Source organism: Blennius ocellaris (genome assembly GCF_963422515.1).
Source record: "Blennius ocellaris genome assembly, chromosome: 17".
Taxonomy (NCBI): Eukaryota; Metazoa; Chordata; class Actinopteri; order Blenniiformes; family Blenniidae; genus Blennius; species Blennius ocellaris.
The window spans coordinates 15,550,835-15,578,445 of NC_137666.1; the positions used below are offsets into that span (position 1 = coordinate 15,550,835).

A 27,611-nucleotide genomic window follows, 5' to 3' on the forward strand; every position below is an offset into this window, starting at 1 on the left:
AATGCTTTAGCTAGTTTATTATTCAGAAGGGTTTCATGTAAGTCTCCAGGGCTGCACAGTATCAAGTCAACATGCAGTTCACAGCAATGTTGCAATTACGATGTGATTTGCGATAAGTACAAACACTTTTGTGGATGATGTTATTGTCTTTGTGCCTTGAGGTTTGTTCTTCAAAATAGCATTGTGTATTAAATAAATTAACTCAGATTATTAACACTTTTCTTTTATATTTCGAATTGTCTTTTTGAATTTTTAATACGTGGAGACAGAAATTGCTAATCGGAAATCCAGCATTCGACTAGATACTACTGGATGTTTCGATCGATGTATGTGTTGTGTCCACCTGCGGATCATCCTGGAGGCTGATGGCGTGAGTGACTTCACTGTGATTATATAAAATGATAACGTTCTTATCCATTATTAACGTGCCACTCACTTAATTACAGGTCGCATGCTGTTTCAAGCTAAATTATGCTAATGCTACCTGATTGAGATAAACAACTTCAGTGTGGGGAGGCTTCAGTTGCAAGGTTTGACCTGTCACTCACCGGCACCCTGGAAAAGGTTGCCGGCGGTGCTCTGCAGTGATTGGCCGACGGAGAGAAGAGGGCGGGTACTGGGCACACTGGCTCTAAAATAATGGCCTTGGTTTTTTTATTGGCATTGCTTGAATTTAGCTTCCCAGTCATAAAACTCTAAGGTATACTGTACAAAGATCATGTTGTTATTTTACCACAACCTTAATTGCTATTGTTCAGGCGGTTTTCTTCCTTTTGCTTAATTCTGATCACGTTAAAGGTGAAACAAGGCTGTAATTCAGTGGTATCTTTCTCCAGCTACACCTTTTATTAAACACTGATTTAAATGAGCTTTTGCACATTTTCCCAAATGAGAAACTAGCAAAAGGCTGACAAATCGAATTTTGTGGATTTGGCTTACATTAGCAGAAAGTACTAATCTGAAGTTTCCATTAAAACAAAAAGCTTTAAAAAAAAAAAAAAAAAAATTCTTGTCTGTCCAAACATCACCTTGTGGGCTATCGACTTTAAGCAGTGAGATGGGTAATTTACAGCATCGATTGAGCCCGGGCAGGGGGGTTCCTCACCAATGGGGAGAGCGAGGGCCACTTGGAAGCACTTAGGGGCCCCGGGTGCCGGGGTTGTCTCTGGGGTTAATGCAGCCGGCGCTGCTGGCTCTGACGGATGGCTGGGAAGCCCCAATAAATCAGCCCCTCTGCCAGGAAAGATGGAGGGAGAGGAAGGGCGGGGTGGGGGCGTGGGAGGGGAGAGGGAGGGGGGTGCAAAGGGGACCACTCCAGCCTCATCACACCCCTCCCTACTCGAAAAGGCTCTCGAAACATCGCAGGCGAGCCCAAGTACACATTTCTGATTCACACTGCACACACTTTCTTGTTCCTCCTCCACAGCTCGAGATCTGCACTCAGTGCCCACCCATGGGGACCCCGGGCGTTTTCACCTCCTTGCTAAGGAGGACATTAGGAGAGGAGGGGGGGGTAAAAAGAGTAAGGAGAACAGGACTGAAAGAAAGGAGGACGGCAATATAGAAAGGCTGATTAATTAAGGGTTCCTCTCTGGCTACAGAATAGATGAAGTTTCAGGATCAATTAATTAGCAAGCTAGCCTACGCACGTCAATGGCTCTAATAGCCTGCTCTCATTTGTAACTTTTATTACCCCACTGCTGTGGAGTGGCTCTCAGCCAATCAAATGCCATGTGGAGCTCTTGCTCTGTGGCCATTAACTGGAAAAGAATGGGGGGGGGGGGCAGAAACCCCCTCCTTGTTCACAGACAGGTTGATATAAAGCCATCAATTACCTCAATGTAAAGTGTGTATATGTTAGATCTACTATATAACACGATAACAGATAGGGAAACATGTGTATTAGTGGATTAGCTGTCCGCTCAGTACAAGCAGAAATTTGACACGATACATTAAAGTAAATGGTGAGATATATATACGTTTAATAATGGTATCACCCAGTGGATTATGCTTTTACATGTGAGCTATTAGTTATATTACACACCCAGCTGTCAGTTATTTCCTGCGGTTGCATTAGTTGTACGAGTCGTAACTCTGTTACTTCTCCTTGGGAAGGTGGGATTTAATATCATTTGATGGTGAATGTGGGCGCAGCGCTGTGAAACGTCACAAACGGCGTGTTTCTGAAAGATCGGCGCCGTTCCATACGTGCGTATTGATAAGATAAAAGAGCGGGGAGATGAAAGTGGAAGCGACGCGGGGGAAAAAAGAGGCAGAGAAGAGAAAGGGATGCTTTACGTCTCTGCCGAGTTACAAGGGGATTAGTCGCCGCTCTAATTGGCTCACTGAGAATTCATCTCAGTTTTCATCCAGATTAGAGATTGATTTCTGCGCAGGTCAAGTCTGCTCCCGCGTCTCCGTTTCTGGGCTCCGTTTGTAGCGAGGAACCGGGGAAGGGAAGAGATGTGACGCGCCGTCAACATTTGAAAACAGATCTGAGAAGGCACAGATTGGCATGATCGAGGCGTTACCTAGATTCAGCTCACTTCTGGTTGGTGTTGGACTGGTAAGGGGCCATGAGAGAGGCTAAGTTTATGTAGAGCAGTGACTTTCAAAGTACTTTTCCCAGCTTCATTCCATTTTCATTATTGAGAATAAGTCATGACTAAAATAAAACAATGGAAAATACATATCTGGGAAAATTGTCTTATTGGGTCATATCTTGATCGGGTTTTTTGATTTTCGAGCTTATTTGTAGCATTTTGGGAGGTTTTTTTGGACCCATTATGAATGAATGTAAATCAGTCCAGCTTGTTTACACAACAATGTTTTTTAAGGGAAAACAGAAAACGTCTGTTTACACAACAATAGCGCTCGGAACGCTGAAAATGCAGCTTTTTGAAAACAGCTCCCATGGTGGTACTCGTCAACAACGCTTCAGTGGGAAAAACTTTGATGTAACTCTGCTACTGCACATGTGTTCCGTAGCCATGGCGAGTTGTTCTAAAGTAGTGAATCGTCATCTAAACGTGAAACTTTAGTTTTCACTTGAAATGTTATGTAAACAGGGCCTTGACTTCACTTGTACACTTTTGACTGTGTATATATATATATATATATATATATATATATATATATATATATATATATATATATATATACATACATATGATCAGACTTTATTGCTTCTACATGGAGAAAATTAGTCATCACAGCAGCTCCACTTTGCACAAATAGTTAAAATAGGAGAAAAGAATATGTCTAGATATTGAAAAAAAAAATATATCCACATCCTCGTTGCAAACGCTGTTGCTAAAAGCTACCTCAGGATAGAGAAGGAATGTAAATATGATTCTTACGCGAATCGTTATGAAATATTGGATCTGGAGCCGGAGGCTGCTCAGGAGCGCTTCAGGGAAACAGCATCTTCTTTACGGTGCTTTGCACTTGTTGTGGCTGTCTGAGGCGAAGAGGGGCAACAGTCAGAACAAGTATAATCTACTGAGTTCGTGGTGACCACGAATGGTAAAACAGCCCTTTTTAGCTCGAAGACCCCCCCTTCCCCTCCCCCTTTCTCTCCCCAGTTTGGAAGTAATTGACATGACTCCTACACAAGTTGGAGCCTGTCATCACAGCAAGCGGTGAAAAATGAGCCGAGCCGCCGGGCGCCCCAAATGATTGATCAGAGAGACGTTTTCAGGGCCGTTCGGTGCTCGTTGTGATGTTTACACGTGTCAGGCGCCTCCCCTCCTCTGTAATTTCATTATGATTATTTCGTGTCTGACCTGACAGAATGTAGGTCGAGTCGACTGCAGTGCGTTTCCCACTCCACAATACTTGTGTCATCACTTGGAAATTCTGCGCGGAGATAGTTTGCGTGATCAATGATCTACCTCACCGCTCTCTTTGGGAAAATCTCCCAGAACTCCTACATTATCGGTCTCATCACCACTCTTATTCAGATCCATCTCTGACCCCCTCTCACCCCCCACCCCCCCCACCCCCACCAACAGTGAATTACATTTTTCTTTTCCCTCCCTCTCTGCTTTTTTTCCTCAATTTCCCCTTGCTCCTCTGTCTTTCTTGGCCTCAGATTGGGGTCAGGAGTTTAGTAGGGGAAAAACATTTGGAGTTGGTGGCACACGGCCCAGAGTCTCTCACAATGAAAAATAAATAAATAAGAAAAGAAATGGCCACTCTCACACACATTACAGAGAGCATTAACCTGCCCTGCTCTGCCTCTCCTAATGTCTCGATTACAGCTCTGCCTGGAACAACAGAGCCACCGCTAGCCGCACTCAGCCGGCAATAAAAATCGCCTGCAACGAGCGGGCCCTTTGTTTTTGTTTTGTTTTTTTCTGTTTTTTTTCTTCCATCAATTGATATGAGCAGGAGCAGAGAATTAGACAGAGGGAAAAAAATAAAGGAAGACAGACAGGGGGCAGAGAGCAACGTTCAGCAGTCTTCAGAAAGAGATCGAGATGAAAATATGAAGAAGAAAAAAAAATAAAAAAAGAAGCAAAAACACACCCGTGTGTCTATCAGTCGGCTCGCTACACTATCATCTCGCTTTCACTCTTTGTGAGCACGATTTGATGTTATCAACAGGTCAATATGTCACAATCGTAGAATAGACAGGCTTGTGTTTTCATTTGGGAATAAAAAAAAAAGAAAAGCCATATATGAGACCAGTGGATCCATGTGCGGCTCATTGTGGCTGTTTCCTGTATTTTTAGATGGAGCTTGATGTGTCCAGGTCCGGGCTGCTGGCGCGTCACGATTGAGAGCCCTGTATATCACTCCTCCTGCCCCTTGCTCCTCTCTTGCTCTCTCCTCCAAGGGCAGTTCATTCCTGAGGTGTCAAGGGCCTCCCGATGTACGAGGAAGGAGGGGGGGGGTGGAGGAGAGAAAGAGATCAAAGGGAAGTGTGGAGAGAAGGAGAGCGCCGTCACCTTGGGGGGAAGAGATAGGAGAGCGATGAGGAGAAGGGCGATGAATACCCCCCCCCACCCCCCCCCCCCCCCCCACCCCATCTCTCCCTTATGTTTAATCATGAGCCTGTTGATGCTGATCCTTGCCTCCGACGCTTCGCATTTCATTAAGGGACTCACCTTCGTCGGCAATTCACCAGTGCGTGCGGCGTCGGCTACGAGCGGCTGATCTTATCGCCACGCGGAAGCCGGAGAAGCCAGTTGATTTGTTTTGGTCCAGAGTGTAACGATAACCTCCTGTCGCCTGCACCGGCTCGGCTCAGATGTGAAAGATGTCAACTTTATGTGCTGCACCAACTGAGGAAGAGGGAAGAGGGAAGAGGGGGCTGATATTCAAATCACCAGTGGCAGCGTGGAGCCACGCGTTATGAGGCTATTAGTCTTGTTGTCGTTAATGCACCAACGTTGCCGCACAGTGTGTGCAGCGTTCACGGCAACGATCCTGTGATATAAACACGTTGACGGCTCCAAAAAAAACAAAACAAAACAAAAGAAACCAATATTCCCACAAGTGCAAGTTTATTAGGAGAAGCAGCGTTTGGGTTGTGCATCAAATTCACACCATGGAACAAAAACATTGTTAACTATGTTCACACATACAATTTTTTTTAATCGTGGAAGACTGTGGCTTTGTAGCTTTACTCACTACAGTGGTTCCCAAACATACATGTACGCATTTTTCAATTCAAACTCTGCTGCAGCTCTTTTTAATAAAAAAAATTACATTCAATTTTCAACATTTTCTGCTTTCAAGATATGCAAAAATGACCTTTTTGTGCAAAAACAGCTTTTAAAGCAAGATGCAGTGAGCTGAAATAGGAAAAAAAACACAAAATCTGAATGTTAGCTTTCAAAAACAAGATTCACTAAGAAGAAAAACAACACGACAGCATTCACTTGACGTGAAAATGGAAAATGTTTGTTGCAATTTGGGCTTCATTTGGTAGTTTTACAGTTAAGTCACCCGGAATAGTAGTTACACTTTGTCTATCCATACGAATGTCTGTGTACTCGCCATTGTTAAAGTTTGAAGCGTGTTGTTCTCTGTGCAACTGTGTGTGTGTGTGTGTGTGTGTGTGTGTGTGTGTGTGTGTGTGTGTGTGTGTGTGTGTGTGTGTGTGTGTGTGTGTGTGTGTGTGTGTGTGTGTGTGTGTGTGTGTGTGTGTGTGTGTGTGTGTGTGTGTGTGTGTGTGTGTATGGCCTCAGTGCAAAAACAAACAACAACACCCACTTGTGGCCCTACATGAAAACCACATTGTTTTCAGTGTTTGTAGCATTACTACTAGTTAATAGAAGTGAAATATCAAGAGGTTCAAACTTCACACAAAGCTGCTTTTTGGTTGTAGGTTTTGTTCAGAAAGCAACAAGGTCAAAGGTTCCTGAGTTTGCGGCTCTTCTACAGACATGAGCAGAAAACTGTTTACTATTGGTCGTGTGCTGCGTTTATTTGTGTATCCATGTGCTTGACAGAGCGCAAGCATGTAAATACTGCAGTCTTAGCGTTCTTAATGGGATCTTTCAAATTCAACCATTCGTGTGCACAGTCGTGACAGCTGTGCGAGGAAACCCTTGTGCCCCCCTGCCCCATCTCCCCCAAGACTCTTCGATATAGATGGGGGGGGGGGGGGGGGGCTGAATCACAAACCTAGTGATTAGAAGACGTCATACAGCACCAACTGCTCCACAGCCATCTATCACCACTGCCACAGTCGTATAGAGAGCACCTACAGATCAGCTCAGACTAACGTGGGACACAAGAGACATAAAGAAGCAGTCGTATTAAAGGTTTTTCAATAAGTCCAAACAGTCTTCGTACAAAGTTGGCAATTTGTGTTCTACTGTCACTACACGGAGAGCGATAATCCTGGTGAAGGCTGATGCTTTGTTTGCAAAACGTTTTCTCGGGGTGGGATGTCAGAATTGACTAAGTATAGATTGCCTTTAAAATCCGTCTCAATTAATTGAACTCCACAAATAGGCCAAACTCTGTGGTTCTTTTCATTTTATTCCTGTTTTTGCTGGCAGATTTTTGAAGGTACAATAGGTGTGAGACAGTGAGGAGAGAGCCAGAAATGCAGGTCAACTGAAGGAAGAAGAAGAAGGGAAAAAAAAACTGTTCTAGACAGATAATTTAAATGCTTCAACCACTTATGGCAAATAAGCCTGAGAGAAACGGATGAGCTGACTGCCACAGTTGTCACAGTTATTTTGATACCAGGGCACTTTTTCATTCTTTTGACTGGCAGATCTGTCAACACCGCCATTTCTCTCTCACTGTCTCCCTGCTGTGCTCCCTCGCTGAAGTTTCCTTTGATTATCTGCAGTTAGGTTAGCTTCTCGATTTACTGAACTGCTGGAGAATGTAAATATGAGAATAAATCCGCCGCTTCAACTCGCTCACTGTTTACAAATGCAATTATTTTTAATGTGGCGTCTTCCTGCACATTCAGTCGTCCAGTGATACCACATTTAACCCCTGTGACATGTAATCCTGTTGTAAAACAGCAGCTGACTGTCAGAGGGTACACAACCCAGCCTACAGCTGCACACGCTCTTATTAAAATATCTCGCATAAGTAATTTGGAGCATTGTGACACCTCAGAATGGTGAGAGGTCCGCTGGAGAAGAGTAATTTGCCATTTGGAAAAAAAATTATTGTGGAAAAATGACACTTAACCTTCCTCATCAATACCCTTCTGCATATGATTTATTTAAAGTAATAAAGTGAAATGGAGAAATGATTATCGTTGGTGCCAAGTTGCTTAATGAAACTGGGATCGTGTTTTATATATAAGGATGTTTTGAATCAATGATGTTAGGCTTTTAGTCTGATGAATGCCGATGTTAGCGAGCAGAGATGGAGCATTATTTAATTCATGCAAATACAGTATTAAAGTTTAGATATATGGTGTGACTTTAAAAGGCAAGTCACCCTATATTCTACACAATCGTTCTAATGAAGAAATGAAGCATACATAATGTTAAACTTGGAGGATTTGTAGCCGTCGGGAACAACTGCAGCTACTTCAACAGAGCAACATTATTTCAAAAACCATTTCATTGTGAGGACCTGTGATAATGTCTGTAGCTTTTATCAGTATGGATTTTTTAAAACACATCATTGTACTGTGTACTTTAGTATTCCGTATAGACGCAGTCAGTGAAATCACTTTATTTGACACCACTTGTGTAAAATGGAAATGCCTCTCACTATATACTTTATATATACCACATATACTGAATACTGATTCATATAATGTGTTCAGAGTTTCATTTTATTCCACCAGAAGATGCACACTACGAACAGTGTTGTCATTCACTTTATTAAAAGCAAATTACTTTTTCATTTCTTTTCAGTGTTTGTTTTTTTTTCTCCTTATGATCTGTCTTGGCCTGCTTCACCACCCGCTGCAGATTATTGACATTTTCAGCTGTGCATCGATAGCACACTTCTTTTAAGCACGCATCGCTACACGTTATATTCATCTTCTGGTTATCTGTACTTGACGTACGTTAAACTTTCTTCGCATTAGCAGTACGTTAAAACAGTGTTGACCATCAGTGTGGCACTTGCTTCTTTGTTCCCGGCATTTTTTTTTAGATACATTCCAGTAATCTTGGATTGTTAATGTTTCTGCATCCTGTACAGGCTTCTATTTCTTTGTGAGTATATCAAGAGCCTTTTGTCTTCGGTGCTGGTCAGTGGTTTATTATTCAAATAAAGCAGAGCTTCCAACACTTAAGATTAGGGATCAACAATTGGCATGCAGACGTCACAAAGAAAATGCCCCAAGTTAGGCTTTGTCTGTTGGGTCTCTAAAAAAATATTATTAGAGTTTGTTTTCTTTTTAAAGGTTTTACATTTGACTGTAGAAATCAGGAGGGTAAGTCCTTGCAGTTGTGACTGGATGATAAGAGGTAAATATAATGTTTGGGTACATTGATAAACATCTACACAGATGATGTTGTGGTATTTTGAGATTTATTTTTAAATAACAGTCTTTTAAACTCTCTCTTCTGCCTCTAATTTACACGTGACCGAGTCCTACTTTGTTTGTTTGGATTCGGTTTTGCATTTTGGACGCGGCAGAAATGTTGAACGCAAAGTCGTTGGGCCACTAGTGGGTGCTGCTGATGGTTTTTTGTTATGAAACCACACGCACCTGCACACAGAGAACAATAGGCTGTAAACATTAGCAATGGGAATACCGGGACATTTGTACGGACCGCCGGTGACGCTGGATTGCTATTACGGTGATTGTCTGTCTACTGGCGCGTGTTGCAGAACAACTATTTACTGTGTGTTTTAGGAAAATTCCACCCTGGGAGCCATTTTCAAAAACATGCATTTTCAGTGACTTCATTGAGCAGCGTTGTGTGTTTTAATGACACGTTACGTTGATATCGTACTGCAGCAATGCATAAATTTGTGATATATTGTGCAGCCCTCATCCTTATGGGGCTGGAAATTTTATCGTTTCATTTTAACATTCGGCTCAGAACCAAAAAAGTGTCTTTTTTTTACTACGCCGTGTCTTAGTTTCCAGCTCCTCTCCATCCTGTCTTGTATGAAGACATGAAATCTGGATGCTGGGAAAAGACCCCAGACATTATCCCTCTCCCTCCACTAAAGCTCACCTTCCCTCCACTGCCTCTCCTCTACCACTTGTCAGTGTCTCTCCTCTCTCTCTCTCTCCACATATCTCTCCGTCTGCCTCGCCGTCTGTATCTGTCTCTCTCCGTCTTTATCATGTGAAGCATCACTCTATCTATTCCTTTAAGTATCTCAGTGTGTAACACCCATCCTCTATCTCCCTCCTGCCCGTCTCTCCATCTCTGTCTCGCTAAACATCTTCCTCGCTATCCTTTTCACATGTATGTATTAAGGTTTTCTCTTCTTATCTCAGCTTTTGCTTTAATCTCCATCATCAATGTCTTTTTTTTTTTTGAAGCGGGTGCTCACGTGGTGTCCGATTGAATTGAAATGTGCCGCCGTGCGTGCCTGTCAGGCCCGTCAGCGTGTGCATGCCAGTGCGTTTAAAGGGTCGGGGTGGTGGCACTGCTTAGCGCTCTGGTTGGCTGAGCCCATCTGTCACTCAAGAAGAGAGCGACCTGCGGTCCCGGTCACCAGCCAGCCGTATCGGTACTTTGACAGAATTATGAAAATTCCTGTCTATTGCTCATTGGCCCAATTGAATTACAAGCAGTGCCTTGTTCCGTGCAAGGTTTTTAAACGGATGATTTAAGGCAGACACACACGTGTGCACACACACACACACACACACACTTCGAAGCCGCCGCCTTGGATGAGGGTTAGCACTGCTATTTATTCCCACCATTTGCAGAGCGGGGAGATATTGTCTTCCTTTTCATACGACTCTTGTTTTGATAGATTTTTGATTGAGTTATTCTCGGTGTTTGTGTTCATGTTTGTGTCTTTGTGTCTTAATATGCTGCCAAGGCTTTTGTTTTCATCACACTGTTTCTGCAGTTTATAGTGAATTATTTGCTTCACAGGACGTCTATTCTGCGTCATTTCTCCCTACAGCACTTCACATCTGTTGTCATTTCATTACAGACATTTATTTGACACTGTGTGCCTGCCAAGACACTTTGGATAAATCACACTGTTATTTTGTTCGCTCGCACACACCTGAGTGTGTGTGTGTGTGGGGGGGGGGAAGGCAGAAAATGGTCTTATTTTCTACTTCCAGCAGTTATTTTTATTGGTGTAACCAGCGGTACAGCGGGTCTGTTTATCGCCGAGCATATTCTCAGTGAAAGAGACTCAGGTTTCCGTCAGCTGGCGCGCGCTCAGCAGGTACAGTGCGTTCATACGGTCGGCCCCAGCGATCAAACAGACGCTGCGTTTGAACGACTCTTTCTTCCCATCCGAAGCCACAATGACAGGTTGCTACTTGTTAGACCTCCAGTCTGCCCGCTGTCTCCGGGTGCTTATTTGACTGACTGACTGACTGGCAGTATTTCTGTCTGTTTTCCTTTCATTTCCCGTGTCTGTCTCTTCCCCTCGCTCTCCTGATTGCCTGCCTGCCCGCTCGCATGTTTGTCAGCCTCACTTTTTCTTTTTTTTTTCTTTTTTGAAACAGACGCTCCTCACACGATCCCGTCAACAGTTTATCTGGGGGAATTGGTTTGCTGTTACACCTTGAAAAAGTCTGACTCTGACGAGATTAAACCCCGGTTCGTGTCGGCATTCAGAGCAACCATCTCCGAGAGCGATAACACCCACTTTACTCATTTACTGTGGACTTGTTCCATATGGACAGCAGTCGTGCATGGTGTTGCTGATGGGTAATGGGCGATCAACGAATCAAGTGAATGTCTCATGATCCCTTTCTGAACAGTTTGTGCTGGCAATGTTGTTAAAAGGATCCATATTTGTGCTATTTAATGATGACAAATAATGGATATACTCTGTGAGAATCACCCATTTGTGGCAATTATAGTCTTTTGAAGGTTCCCGTCATCGCAGATCCTGCGCTGACTGTGTCAGTGCTTTGGATTTGATTATGTTTAGTACAGGAGCGTCCAATTTACGGCCCGCGGGCCAACTGCATCTATTGATCTCATTTTAAATGGCCCTGAGTGATTATAAAGCATAATGTAACTTCATATACTTACTGTAATGAACTAGAAGTGAAGCGATATACTCTACCTCAAGGGAATAGCCTTGCCCGTCCTATATTTTTATATATGAGGCCTCTTAGCAAATAAAACTGTTATTTTATTGTATCTACAACGTAATTTCTGTAGTGAGATGGTTAAAAATGGTTGGTGGAAGTTAGAGTGCTGTAAAATGTTTATGTTCCATTCAAACAATGGCAAAAATGTAAATTCAAAATATGCCATCAGAGTTAGAATGAAAGTTGTATCAAAGTTGTATGGATCTAAATGCAAGTAAGTCATTTCTCAAAGTTATTTCTCTAACTTTTTGGGGTCATCAATAAATGTCTAGACTATGGATCAATGAAATATTTAATCAGGGTCACTTATAATCAGGTTCTGGTTGTCAGTGGCTGTCTTGAGTATAATCATCACATTGGATAATAATATCAAAAGTCATCTTAACTTGCTTCTGGTGTTAAAGGACTTGGAAGTTCAGTGGAGTCTGGGTGGGCTATTTCAAGGTAGGGTTTTGCAGTACCTACATTTGTAAGAATATAAATAAATAATTATTTATAATATTAATACTACTACTACTAATAATAATAATTATTGTTATTATTATTATTAATATTATTAATAATAATAATGATTACAATGCTGCAGTCTCTTTTAGACTTACACCATGAACAGATTTTAAATTAAGTTTACAGCATTAGTAAAAAATAAGTATTGGTTTTGTCAGTGCTGTTATCATTTAATGTGTTAGTGCTATAATTTGTGTATTTTTCTCTATCTGCAAAATTACACTTGTACTCTGCATACTTGGTTTTTAATGCTTCTTAAATGCAGATGTGCAATTTTTCAAACTGTCCTTGAACGCCTCTCCAGCGGCTGAGCAACAAACCGCCGATGCAAAATGAGACTATGACATTAACTTTATCTACATTTTTGACATTTTTAGCATTACCAGATGTTGGGGACACACACGAATTACACATTTAAGCTGCATATGATGTCGTCTTTTTTTTAATGCAACCCGTGCCTACTGGTTGCTTTTGAATCATTGGAAATGATTCTATTGAGAACAGTATATCATCACTGTCACGCAGCACTCCCTGTGTTTCTCACAAAGTCAGAGCCTGCTCAGGATCTCGTCGCGAGCGTGACAAAGGAGGTACCAGATTGGTTGCCATTTACACAAGTCACTAACTTGTTCAGCAGTGCTAATAGACCTTTTCACAGCAGACATTTTGACTTGTCATAGTAGGAGAAGGTGTTGCAGTACTAATTACATTAATAATTGCTCCGTTCCATTTAAATGTCTCAGCAAGCTGTGCCAGTGAGCCGGTATGCACAATAAAAGGCCCCCGGAGCTGCTGACACTTAATGGTATGCAGCCACTGTTAATGTTCATAATGAAGCCTGCGCTTTTCAGGCTACAACGTACCAAAATATCTGCTGCGAGAAAGGTCCCCGGCAGTCAGTAACGAAAGGTATGCAGCTGGTAAATTCTCACTTCAAGTGTCTCAAAATTGCGTGAGTTAACAAGTATTGCAAGTGAGTTTCTGCTGTTCTTACCTTCCCATTCACTTTATTGTGGTAGAAAGCGAAGAGAGCCAACAGATGCATAAAAAATTCCTTCTTCCCGCGCGCGTTCTCCTTCAGTCCCAGGTGTATTTTTACATGTGAAAATCTCAGCAACTCAAACTGGCAATTTTAAAGACAACAGAATCTCATGTAGTTCATTATTTATTCATTAGCTTTTCATGCTTCGTAACCAGGTTATTTATAGCACTAAGAGAATTTTTGGCAGCATAAACCCAAAGATCCGCTCTCTGTTAACCCCCTTTTTTTAGTGTGCGTGTGATTTTTGTGTTTCCCTGCCCACATCTATCAGTTCCTCTGTCTATCTGTCACTGTCTGCCCATATCTGTCTGTGTGCCTGTCATCTTATTTGTCTGAGGAGGAAAGGAAACCCACCCACGGTTGTCTGGTCTTGATCTCCGTCGCAACCTAATCCTCACCAATCCTGGAACAGTAGTGCGGCAGTCGAGGCCCACTGTGTTACAGCAGCCTGTCAGCACTGATCACTGGATAGAGTCGCTCCTGTTTTATCGGAGTGGCTTTGATCCACATCTAATGACATCTCCACGTGTGTGCATGTGTGTGTGCTTGTGTGTGTGTGTGTGTGTGCGTGTGTGTGTGTGCGTGTGTGTGTGTGTGTGCGCGTGCGTGTGCGAGTATGTAAGATATTCAGTATTTATTTTCTTTCTTGCTTCATTTAATCCTGAAACACACCTCCGATTTGCAATCACTTGTTGGTTAGTGTGTGTGTGTGTGTGTGTGTGTGTGTGTGTGTGTGTGTGTGTGTGTGTGTGTGTGTGTGTGTGTGTGTGTGTGTGTGTGTGTGTGTGTGTGTGTGTGTGTGTACATACGTGTGTTTGTGTGTGTATGTGAGGACTATTAGTAAGTGTGTCTGTACAAGTAACATCTTTCAGACATCAGCACACACCGACAATGACACACCTCTAATGTGCATTTGTTTAAGCATGTGTGTGAAAGAGATTGAGTATTTATTTTCTTTCTTACTTCATTGAATCCTGAAACACGCCTCCAATGTGGAGTCATTTGTTTGAAAATGTGTGTCTGTGTGTGTGTGTGTGTGTGTGTGTGTTTTGGAGACAGAGAGAAAGGGAGAGAGTGCTTTTAACCTTAGTAAATGTGTGTACGCATTCACTGTGTGTGTGCCTGTGTGTGTGTGTGCGTGTGCATGTGCGTGTACGTGTGTGTGTTGCCCTGCCTGGCAGTAATGAATCTAGTGGTGCTGTTGGCATGAGCGGGGCCATGCTATTAACCTCTCTGCCAGCCAGACTGATCTCACCCTGTCTGTCTGTCTCATCGGCCTAATGACACACACACGCACACAGGCACACACACACACACACACACACATGCGCGCACGCAACCTAACTGTCCTTTCTAATCAAATTTCCACTGAAGTGAAAAGTATTCTACATTGTCCAATCATCTCTATTCAGAGAGTCAAAAAGCTTTGAGAGAAAAATTCCTTTTTCCTTCTCTCGTATTTTATCCCTGCACTCAGTTGGAAGGTGCTCTTCAGAACTGCTTCAGTTGTATTAATCTCCATCGGTCCTCTGCAGCCCGGATCAGATTTCACTATATTTCACACTTCAGCTTCAACATGACTTTTATTAGCAGGTTTTTTTTTTTTTTTTCCCCTCACTCATAACAGTCACACTAACTCTGGACGTGTCCTCTTTGCATAAGCCGACAATAGCAGTGCTGTAGCGGAGTTACGTCATGTCGGAGTCTCCTACAAAACCATCATTTATGATATAAATCACTTCCCCTTTGAAGGCCTTTTTATTTTGCCAGGCCTGCCAGTGGTGAAGATTTAAAGGCACATTTCAAAGTTTAGGACTCGGGGCACAAGCAGAAAGTGGACTACAAGCTCCAAAATTACAGCTTTGGATGTTCGTCTAATGAGTTTTGCGGCTCTGCCGCTCGCCGAATAAAAAGGCAAACATGACGTGATGAAGAAGAAATATGACATTAAAAGTGCTGCGGCGTTGCTTTGCCAGCGATCGTAAATGTCGTTTAATAACGCGCACGTGTTTGTGTGTGGCAGTGAGAAAACCCCAGCCGCCATAGGAAATCCTCGGAGGAGTGAGGAGCACCTGGCGCTGTCTGTAGTCATAACAAACGACAAGAAGGGATTAAGACTACATTTGTATTTGTGCCAGCTTGTTACACGCACTCCCTGTTCACATTCTCTCTCTCATAAACCGCCGTGTAATGCAGCATTGGCGCTTGGCGTGGTTTTTGCCCTCGTGAGTTTTTTTTTTCTTTTCTCTCTCTCTCTCTCTCTCTCTCTCTCTCTCTCTCTCTCTCTCTCTCTCTCTCTCTCTCTCTCTCTCTCTCTCTCTCTCTCTCTCTCTCTCCTCTGGAATGCCTCGGCTCATCCATGTGTCCCTCATTAAGGTTACGGCCTGGGACGGGCCTGCGGTAATATCCAACGCACCTCATCCCATCTGTGAGCTGACCGAGGCAGACATAATGTAGAGAGTAGGATGCATTTGGCAGGCCAGAGGACATAAAGTTCGAGGTTTCAGCAGTGCGAGTTCATTAGGCGGAGGACTGCTGGGAGACGGGTGTCAGCCTGCTCGGAGCTAAATTAAGCACCTTTTAGCCGAGGGACGATCACATGAGTGGGGAAAATGACTCAGGGAAAGTTTCTGTCGTCCCACGTCGGGGTGCATTTGCCGTTATTTTCCGATCCCTCCACCAAGGGTTTCATCACGTTAGCAGCCCTCTGACGTCGGTGTAATTGAGTGCCGGAGTGTGTCACCCGCCACCTGCTGAAACATCCTGCTAATTGTACCTGGCACACTCTCCGCACTGCTTTTCATTTCGAGCCGCACTCTCAGCCCTGACCTCGATATCTCCTTCCTAACTCTTCACGCCATTGGTTGTTTCAGCAGGTGGCGCCGTATGGCCAGCAGGGAATGGGGGGCTACAGCCAGCAGCAGCAGCAGCAGCAGCAGCAGCAGCAGCAGCAGCAGCAGCAGCAGCAGCAAGGTGGGGGGCAGCAGGGAACCCCTCCGTACTTCAGCCCCCCTCAGCAGACTCCACCAGGCCCGGCCCAGAGTTCCTACCTGCAGCCGCGACCACCACTGCAACAGGTACCGGCAGTTTTGTTTTCAACATGGCTGCATGCAGTTCTACATGTTCGCATAAAGTGTTTTCCAAATATGTACAAGCTTTTTTGTTCCCCCCCAGTTTTAGTGCCTTATAGTTTCTGTTTACACGACGACGTTTTCAAGTGAAAACAGAAAACGTTTGTTGCATTCTGGGCGTCAATTCGCTCAACAATGGTGCTTGAAGCGAGTGAAAATGCAATTTTTGAAAAACTCAAACGTTTCCTAAGGTGGAAAATTTCCAAAAATACTCCAACTCCACCGGAAAATGAAACTTTTCCGGAATGCTCCGACTGCGCACGTGCACCATCGCCGCAGCAAATAGTTCTTCTGCACATGCGTGAGTAGATAAAAGACAATAGCAACACTGGCGGCCTCCAGACTGTCATGACTCCCAGTCCACATTCTCCTGCAGATTGGTAGTTTTATAGTTGAGTCACTACAATAGCCATCCAAGTTGTTGTCTGTCCATCATCTTCAGTGTTTCTGCTGTTTCTGTGTAAATGAGAAAGTTTTACAAAACGCAGAAACGATGCGTTTTCGGTCCAACAGAGCCAAAGTGACTGCTGCTCTTGTGCATGAAATCCCACACAGCTACCAAAACAACGGCTTTCCTGGACGTGTATTTGTAGCTTTATGACTCAACGCTGTGATCAACTGGAACACAACAACCAGAAAATGACATAATTCCAAGTTTATTGGCATTACTGTGCAAAACTCACCAAAAACTCCAGTCGTAACCACGTCTGCTCTCCATGCTGTGTGCATGGAATGGAAATGGTTTCTGTAACCCAATAAATACACATGAATAAATACATCCCTCACAGAAATATGCATGCTGCCTATCAGATGGAGAATCAAGAAAAAAATAGAAATGTCAGCGGAAAAAGGATTTCATACTAATCTTGTTCCATGTGTTGTAGTTGAATATTTTAGTGGTGCCGAGATTGGAGAGAACATCTTCAAGGATAAACTGTGTGTGTGTGTGTGTGTGTGCGTGTGTGTGTGTGTGTGTGTGCGTGCGTGCGTGCGTGCGTGCGTGCGTGTGCGTGTGCGTGTGCGTGTGTGTGTGTGTGTGTGTGTGTGTGTGTGTGTGTGTGTGTGTGTGTGTGTGTGTGTGTGTGTGTGTGCGCGCGGGTCCAGATATTATTCCCTCACATTATTCATGTGAGGTGTTTTAGATAAATCTCCCTATGTTTCAAAATGTATTCATCTTCTGGCTCTCACACACACACACACACACACACACACACACACACACACACACACACACACACACACACACACACACACACACACACACACACACACACCACACACACACACACACAATTCCATTACAGGGACATTTACATGTAATGCATTGTCACAGATCGGCCAGTCACAGTATATAAACACATATTGTACGTTTCCAGCGATCACAAGCTCGCCAGTACGAAGCCAACCCTCAGAACAACAAAGGGCCTGTTCCACAGATATGCATCGAGACTTGTCCTGCCAAGTTTCAGCGTGATGTTCTGTAGGAGATTTCCATCGGGAAACCGAGTTCAAGCGGTTGTTCGTTTGAGTTGAGTGAAGGCCGCCCATGTGTTTCCCATCCGCTCTGCAGCCAGAGGGATCCGTCAGGCTGCGTGGAGGGACTCTGGCTCGCAGCCCTGCCCCGGCTCGCTACAGAGCAGGGGGAGGAAAAAAAAAAAAAACGGAGCGAGAGAGACAGAGAGACAAGACAGGAGAGATTACCGCGACAGAACTGGACAGGAAATAATGGATCAGATAGAGAAGACAAGGCAAATCTGGACGGATGAAGGATCGGCGCTTTGAGCGTTGCTGCGAACTCTTTAAGTATCAAGGCTGATAAATTCATGCTCCGGTTCATCAATATTGGCAAAATGAGTTTATATCCAGTCAAAACACAGATAAGAGTGACGCAACAAGGAAAACGGTCATGTATTTTTAGCTCACTTTGCAGTTTAGGATTTAAAAATAAAATCTATTACAGACAAAATGACTGTGGTTTAGATATTAAATATATTCATGCCAGGGCAGGTTGGAATCAAGGAAAGGAACAAGGACCAGTACAAATGTTACCAAACTATTCTTGTCTATTTTGCAGGTTGTTTTCAATCATTTTAATCATTTTTTTTTTTTTCAACCATGGAACTTTCTGTGATTAAAAATGCAAATAATGTACACTAATAACTAAAACACAGTTTTGTTTTGTTTTTTTTATCAGACTTCAGAAGAAAGACACGTTAACTCCAAGCTTCTTTTCTAGAACATGAACTCTCCTACAGAGCAGCATGAAGCACGTCTTTAGATGGAGGGACAGCAGTTATTGACTTTTCCATCAAACAATCGATGACTGATTCAATAAGGTCACACTCAAAGTAACGGTGTCAGACAATCTTTTCCCAAGAAGAAATATTTGAAGAAAAACTTAGATAAATTTCAGGGCAGTGAGCACCGTGTCCCAGACTTAGTTGTAAACCTCACTGGAACAGATGAACTATTTTTAGTAATGAATTGTGGAGTTGGATGTGTTGGTGGAGGGTGCTATTGCATCGAGATGTGGTACAACACAGGAAATATGGCGCAATCAAAAGACTGAAGATTTGCACTTCCTTTTTAAAGATGATTGACAATACAACAAACAAACAATGCAAACGTTTTCAGAGGTAGTAAATCACATGGAGTGTTGCAAATTAATCTATGTTTCTAAATCTAAATGTATCTAAATTTGCATAAACTCCTCCCTGTGTAATGCTCGATCCAGGACAATATTCAGTATTTATGAGGACGGCGTGTGTTGCACGTCGTCCTCGGTGCATCCTGTTATTTATATACGCACAAAGTCACATGAGTACATCATGTGAAACGGGAGGTTTTTTTTTATCATGGATACGTCTCTATTGATGCCTCTTTTTTCCCTTCTTATATTTAAAGGTTCACCCAAGTGACGCACAGTGTAATATTTCCAAACATTATTATTCATTTATTTTTAACTTGGTCCCTGAATGCACCATCAAAGGTTGCCGACATGCTCGCAGACTTGCTTCGCGTCTGCGCGAGCTGATGCCATTTGGCACTGGTGGAGTTTTGTCTGTCAAGGTAGTTACACTGTGATTTACTGAGATGTAGTTAAACCTTCCTTTAGACAGACTTGAATATTGAGCGCACCAAGACAAATAGCCAAGCAAAAAGCCATTGTGAGCACAAAAGCAGGTTGTCAAAAAAAAAAAAAAAAAATGGAAATCGTCAGTCTTAGCATAGTAATTTTCATACTGAGTGAACGTTTTTTTTTTTTTTTTTCTGCCCGTGTGCCTTTTGTCTCACACTGAAAAAGCACTTACTCTTGTTTCCTCACTTAACATGCTCACGCACACAGACTGTGCAGCCCGCTGAACAAACATTATTCACTCTAACTAGGAGAGGCTGAGATCCATGGCCACGTTGACATTTTGTGACAGTAATGGTGTGTTTTCATCATCGCTGATGATGTGGCGGCAATTGACCCATGCTGACATTTATATAGCAGGTAGTCCCGTGCGAGCGCTCCGATTGGCCACGGCCCCGCTTCACCTGTGCTGATAGGCCCGGGCGTCGGTTGCCATGCCAACCCGCGCGGTGTCCAAGGAGCCGGCTTCCCCCTTCCTGCTTTTCATTGTCATGCATGCACACCACTTTAAGGGGAAACGTTTCAATCAGCGCACACGCTTGTTAGCGCCGCATAAAGAGCCTCGGCTGTGTTCGGCAGCGGCGACGCATCCTGCTGTCTTCACCTGTAATCAACAGATCCTTCCCATGCGCCACAGCGACGGTGTTTCATGTATGTCCTGGCCGCGCAGCAGGAGATGCCGCATGTCCACACCTCCAGGTTTCTGCACAAACCACCCAGCACCGTACCGAGCTGAAGCCATATGTTTTCATCTTAATGAAAAACTCCTGGCTCAAGCTTTTTCTCCACATTACAACGTTCTTTAATATCAGTCGGCTAATGAAGTAAGAGCAGCTCGTCTTGCCTTCCCGCAGCAGTCCAATTTATAGGAAACTCGCCACTCGCTCTGTTGAGACAAAGATAACTAGCAGAAGTGGAAAGACTACGGAAGCGTAGTTTAATACAACCGCTATTATATACATTTCATAAACTGTGCTTGATTACAAATGCAACAAATACAAATAGTTAACTGCTTTGTCAGTAGCATTCATGTCATTTAATGTATGTATAAATTAACTGCATTCAAAGCACATCTCTCATAAATAATCATATATGGAAACAAATGACACTATCGTAAACAAATATTGCTTTAAAGGGAGATTTAAAGTGATAAAGAAAATGAATGTACGCAGTAGCAACTTATTTTTCAGTAGCGAAGTAAATCACATGCTGTTGATTATATTTCTGCATCGGTAGATTGGACAAACACTTTATTGGTAATAATGTGACTGCACAAAAACCATCAGTTAACATTTCATTTTTTACTGATTATTTGTTAATATTTGGTTTATGATTTAGGATTACGTTCTAACTTTATATAATTTAAATGTCTACAAGCTTTTTTTGGAGTATACTGGTATGTATGCTGGTCCTTATTTCTTATTTTATATAACTTTAGTAGTAATAACCTTTTATGTATATATTGGTATATATCTGGGTCTCAAATTTTTAGTGTATTTAAATTCAAAGGTCTTTTTCTCTACATCTAAATGTTTATTTGTATAACATGTTTGTATATATCAGTGTGTATATTGGTGTTATTTCATGATTGCGTTTAACTTTAGGAGTCTACATAACCTTTGTGTACATACTGATATAATATGGTGGATGTGGCTCAAATATTGCTTGTCCACCTTTTGAATTTCTGTTGTGATCCTTCATTACTGGTATTGAGTAATAAACTACAGGTGGGTTTTTCTCTGTCGTACAGCATGGAGTTGCAACAGTTTCGTCATGGCCCACAACTCCAAAGTCCAAGCTCTCACTTCTTTCTGACAGTTTATGTTTGAGTAATTACTGCAAGTACACAATATTGATCAGTAAAAACCATGACATTTTGCACATAACAAAAACAAGCCAGAGCGCTGGCATTAAGACAAAGTTAATTGTCCATCGATTGAGTGAGAGAGGAATTTGGAGAGGGAAATAAATACCAGAAAATACCAGAATACATTTAAATAACAAAGAAACGAGGTCCCTGTCTTTGATTTTGGATCCAAGAGGTAAACACGAGTATTGAACTCACACTTGCAGTTGGAAAAGACGACAAATAGCAGATTTTGTGTGCTTTCAGCTCAGCTCTGTATTACTTTCATTTCTCTGTTGCGATATGAGTGTGTGTGTGTGTGTGTGTGTGTCTTTCTATCAGTTTAGTTTTTTGTTTTTTTTCCTTGGGAATGTTTGTGCGTGTGCGTGTGCACATGCACTAATCAGCCGAGTGTGCTCCGGCAATTCTGAGCTGTGAAAAGGTCAAACAGTGACCTTTGTCTGTGATTCTGGGCCGAAATGAGACATGATGCGAGCCGCACCGAACGGATTACACGCACACACGCGCTCACACAATTGCCAGCGCACGCCAGATTAGGATGTCATTGTGGTTTTGACCCTTGTTTTTTGAACCCGCATTACTCTGAGAAATCCAAGCTGAAAAGTTCTTTATTTCCTTCTTCCGGCACTCTCCGCAGTTCCTCTCCCCCTCCACTCCACTCCCATTAACCCTCGCCAGAGGACATCCTCCAGCTGATGGAACCATTCCAGCTGCCTTTGACATGGAATTTGCTCCGCAAACCGACCGCTATTAGCTGGTTTTGTAACAAATCGAAGTGAAAATGCTGCTTTTCTTTGAGTCTATTGCACTGCTGTGACCTCATCTGATTGCGAGGAGCAATGCAGGCTAGAAAGACATTTCTAAGACATGTACGCCGGTACAAAAAAAAAAAAATACAAATACAAATACAAATACAAATATATATAATATCTCACATCAGGGAAGAAGTCGTCTTTTAAAAAGCTAAATGTGGGTGGCTCTGAATGCCTTGGGTGTTTTGCAAACACCAGAAGTTTTATTTTTATATTTATGATTGTGAGTTGTACTTGGAGGAGTTATACTAACATATAAACCACGTTCATTTACCTCATATACATTTGCTTTATTTCCATAAAAAGCTGTAGCTGTTGTTGATTTGACAGGTAAAATTGGAAGTGCTGCAAAGTAATAATAATAATAATAATAATAATAATAATAAAATGTGAGAATGGTGTCCGCTTTCCTTGAAGTATAGTTTGAACAGACCCTATAAATATCATGACCCTAATGACTGTTGGCGTCACTTACAGCGTGCGACAAATCGCTCCGAGAGGAGAAAATTGCTGCCCTTTCTTTCTCCTGATGGCCACATTACACTTGACGCATAGCAGATGAAGAGCGTGATATTTTGTTACTGTCTGATACATTCTGCCTCGTAAAAAACGGAAACGAGTGCGCCATAATATCAAGAATTTGGAGATAATTTTTTACGGCGTGTTTGCTTTATTGGGCAGTATACAGCAGAGTGTGACCGGAGAGAAAGAGGAGAGTTTGGAGAGAACAAAGGGGGACGGGCTCTGATCGGCTTTCAATTTGATGCTTATGGAAACAAAAACAAAAAAAAAACGACACGTAACTGAACCGTGCCGCTTTAAGCGCATGGCGGGTGTACCACTCCATAGTATTTCAGTGAATGGTGGAGTTGTCAGAAATGGACTGCTGTGTTTTGAATAAGGAAGTCATTCCGTGCAACATTTATTCCCTGCAGTTAAAAAAAAAAAAAAAAAAACAGAAAAAAACCCAACTATCCATTCTCCTTTGTGAAACCGATCCCAAATCCTCTATTGACTTTAACTATTTCCTCTTCCTGTCTCAGAGTGGGCTCAGGGGAGCGCCGCTTTGGCACAGATGAACTCTCGGCTGATTGGAGGAGACACGCTCACTTTACAGAGACCTACCGTACATGGAAGGAAGCCCATTCGGCTGCACAGCGACGCTCTCGAGCTGTACACACACTGAAACACGTGCAAAATAAAACAGTGGCCACTCTCTGACCGGCAACTCCGTCTTGTTTTTATTTTTTTAAAGAGCTACTAAACGCCACAGCTGCTGTCGTTTAAACAATGATGTGTTACTTCTGCTACGGTTATGGAAATTAAACAAAAACTGGCATTTTGTAGTTTAAGTGATTTCCTGTTCAGGGTCATTTTAACCTCTGCATATCTATGCTGTGATATACAGCATGTGTCTCTCTAGTGGACTCATCTTCTGTTGAATGGTTTGAAACAGGAGATTAGAAAAAAAAAAAAACATCAGTTGAATGTATTTTATAAGCCATGTGGAGCAGCTCTCCCAACACTGGATGAAGACAATGTTTTTGCTGCATGTTTTCAAATTTTAGTTGACTAAACCTTCCTCTGAAATCTCATGGGCGGAAAGAAAAAATTAAGATTGTGGACGTCCTCGTTAGAAATGTTTAACCCTTTGACATCTTCTCACAGAACAAAGGAATGAGGTTTTTTATTTTTTAGATTTAACCCAAACCCAGACTTGTTAAACACCGAGGCTCTTTAAAGTACAGACATAATTTAAAATAGTCACATTTCAAATGGAATTTTTTTTTTTTTTAATCCAACAAGTATTAACTAAGTCTTAAACCGGATTGGTTCAAATCAACGTAAACTTTTTAAAACTTCTAAATTTATATGTGTTCTGTCTTCTACTGGGTTTTTGGTGTATTTGGTGAGTCACAGCGCCCCTAAAGGCCCGGCATGTGTACTACATGCCCTTTCGCATCGAGTTGAGCCGTGTTCATAGTGACGTGTGGACGGAATTTATATTGAGAACCTTGGGGAGTAAAAGGTTGTTTTGGCTGGAGTGGATGTGGCCTAAGTTTAGTGTACCAGGGTTCCTCAAGCTGGAGCTTTTGCCTCAGTGCGACACAGAGGGCAAATTCTGGGGCAGTAAGGACCCCCACCCACTGAGGTGCCTCACAGTTTTGTGTTGAGGAGATGTTTTATCAGAATCGGTAAGACACTTGAAGGCTAATTCTGCCCCACATTTGTTCCTGATAAACCCGATTAAAAGTCTTGTTTCCAGTGGCGTCACAACATAATGCAATAAAGAATTTATTGAGACAAAGACACTGTTTCTAAAAAGGCTCAAATTAAATGTGTAATATCAAATGCTAATGGTGGATTATCCCACATGGAGGCTTGTATTCTAGTTATTGTTATTTTTTAACATGGAGATGTATTAGAGCTATCCAGCACCTGCCCCCCCCTCGCTCTCTCTCTGCTCCTGCCCACTTGTTGGCATTTCTCCGCAGTGAGCAGTGGGTGGAGTTTGACACCGACCTGGGGATTCGGTCTGAACTTCCCTCTCACTTTAAAATGGCACTGTCAGTCCGTCATGTGCGTCTCCTCACTGATGGATTGTGGCTTCGGTTTGACAGATGGAAATGTTCACAACCCCCGAAACGTTACATTGTTTTTCTGTAAAACTTTGTTAAAGACAAAAAAAAAATAAAAAAAAAATGCCAAGTTGTGGTAAGCCAAGAAAATAACCCTGTTTTCATAGTTGTGGTCATGCACAGTTTTAGATAATAATGGGTGTTTAAATGTTATGTTTGTTTGTTTGCTTGGTTTTATTTTATTTTTTCCACGGGTAAAAAGCAGGGATATTCATATTGTGAAAAACAATTTATTTGTTTAAGTGAGTGTTGAAAAATCGACAAATCACCATGTTTGGGAAAGATAAAGTAACAGCTGGGATCAGGTTCAAATGACCCGAACTTTCATTGCGTATTGGGCGGCCGTTTACACAACAACGTTGGTCACAGCAACTGAAAAGGCAGCTTTTTGAAAATGGCATTTTCCAAGAGTGGAACTTTTTGAAAATGCTCCGACTACGACCGTGCAGACGGCGGGTAGATGAACAACTACAGCAATGGTGCCCTCCAGAGTGTCATGACTCCACCGTCCATATTCTACTGGGACTTGGAAGTTTTATATATAAGCCTTCCACATATAAAGTTGTATAGTTAGCATGCATATGTAGCCGTGCAAACACAAAGCCGTTGTGAAATGGCTTTGTGTTTCCACCTAGTAAGGTTTTCCCTTATTTTATTGATAATGAAATATTAGAAAACATAGTACAAAAGAAAATGCCAGCATATACACTAATGGAGCTGGTGTTTTATCTCACACAGCTCACTGTAGAAGTGATTGTATTTGATCAGCCGCGAGGTGGCAGTGTCGTTCTCTCCCTTCATCTATTTCCTGCAAAGAAGTCGGCGAATGAGCATCTCAATACAGTCAACTAAAAAAATAAATCCAGCCATCATTTTAAACCTGATGCAATGTTTTGGATAATGTCTACACTATGTCAAACACCCCTGTGAAGATATATCAATAGAATAAGCACACAATGTCCCAGCTTGTAGTTAGATCTGCATTTATCTCCGTCTGAGGGATTTTGTCGAGCGGTCGAAGAATCATAAATGTTTATCACACAGTCCTATTAGGCTAAGATGGTTTCTTTTGTACACTCTACTCACTCTTGAATGTGTGAAATTATAGTATTTGTTGTGTCTCCCAGAAACTCCATTGCAGACAGTATAAAAACAATAGGGTGCCCACATACTGCTCACATCGATCGATTCCTATATTGCTCTCCACTTCCAGCGTGTCATTTCCTCTTTCCTGTCTGTCACCTCGCCGCCCCCGACTGGCAGCAGCAGCAGGTCCTCTCTCTCTCTCTCTCTCTCTCTCTCTCTCTCTCTCTCTCTCTCTCTCTCTCTCTCTCTCTCTCTCTCTCTCTCTCTCTCTCTCTCCCTCCCCCCCACACCCTCCGCCAACCCCCGCTTTTAATCACACCAGGTTAATTAAAAGGCCATCGTGCCTTTCTGCTGCCTGCCCCCCTGGCTTTATTACCCCCTTGTTGTATACTTGCTCTACTGCCTCAGTCGTCATGGCTGCCCCCCTCCATCACACACGCACGCACACACGCACACACACACACACACGCACACACACACACACACACACGCACACACACACACACACACACACACACACACACACACACACACACACACACACATATAAGCGCCCGCTTTCAATCATGCGGAAATGGGAGCTCACCTTGGTGATGGCGGGGAGGTTGAGGGTACAAAACAGAGGAAATGAGAGACATGTAGGGGTGTGTGTGTGTGTGTGTGTGTGTGTGTGTGTGTGTGTGTGTGTGTGTGTGTGTGTGTGTGTGTGTGTGTGTGTGTGTGTGTGTGTGTGTGTGTGTGTGTGTGTGTGTGTGTGTGTGTGTGTGTGCATGTGCGGGTGCGGGTGCGTGTGCGAGAGCGTGTGTGGTGAAGGTGTGCCTTGGCGCGGTATGGGTGGGTGGGCGGGGCACCAAAAGTTCAATGTCATTAATTGGTCACCATTTGAATATTAAGTGAAGAACTCTGTTAATTAACAGGATAATAAAAGTGCTGCTGGCTGGAAGGGGGTGGACAGAAAGAGGGAAGGAGTGAGGGAGGCTCGACTGTGGAAATGGAGGGCATATGGCGAGATACAGAGGGGGAGGCAGAGGGAGAGAGCGAGGGAGCGAGGCTGGGTGCGAGGTGATAAGAGGGAGAGAGAGACGTCCGTGGGTAAAGGTCTGGCAGTGGTAATTTGCGGAGAGCCGCGTTAATTGTCATAACCTTTTAAATGGCAGAGTTTATCGGAGTCCTCTAAATGTCCCCGCGTATCGCCACGGCAACCCTAGGCCTGCCGCTCTCTGATTGGCTGCCACTGACAAGCACTTAAGCTTGATGAGTTTTCAGGCAAAAACTAAATGATAAAATTGAAAAGGAACAAAATTATATATAAACTGTATACAGTATATCTGTCTGTAGTAGTGTGTCTGCACGCGTTTGAGACAATGTTTTTAATTTAGTGGGTTTTTTTTACCTTCACATTGACTGACACAAGCTAATTGCTCGGCCAGAATCCGCCACTGTTTTTTTTTTTTCTCTCTCCCTCTCCCTTTTTTCCCTTTTTTGATTTATGTTTGTTTTTGTACAGCCGAGCTGCAATTCAAATGCAAATGAACGAGAACAGGAGAGGTGTTTTTGGAACGGTTAGGACAATCATAATGGCTCAGGAAAAAAAAGGAGGCCGGTAGTTAGCGGCACAACACCCTAGGGGCCTCATTTAGCTGCCATTTGTTAGGAAATGCCGCTACATTTGTTCCTGGATACAGACTTCACAGAC

The 27,611-nt window shown here is 42.9% G+C and overlaps 1 protein-coding gene across 3 annotated transcripts in view; it reads left to right on the forward strand.

The window, feature by feature from the left end:
• The window catches only part of arid1b (AT-rich interactive domain 1B), a 227,996-nt gene that overhangs the window by 43,607 nt on the left and 156,778 nt on the right, over nucleotides 1-27,611 (forward strand). For all 3 annotated transcript variants that reach the window (XM_080512800.1, XM_080512801.1, XM_080512802.1), the window contains exon 3: nucleotides 16,118-16,321. In XM_080512800.1, coding sequence (XP_080368926.1) covers nucleotides 16,118-16,321 — 204 coding nt within the window. The remainder of the gene's footprint in view (nucleotides 1-16,117; nucleotides 16,322-27,611) is intronic.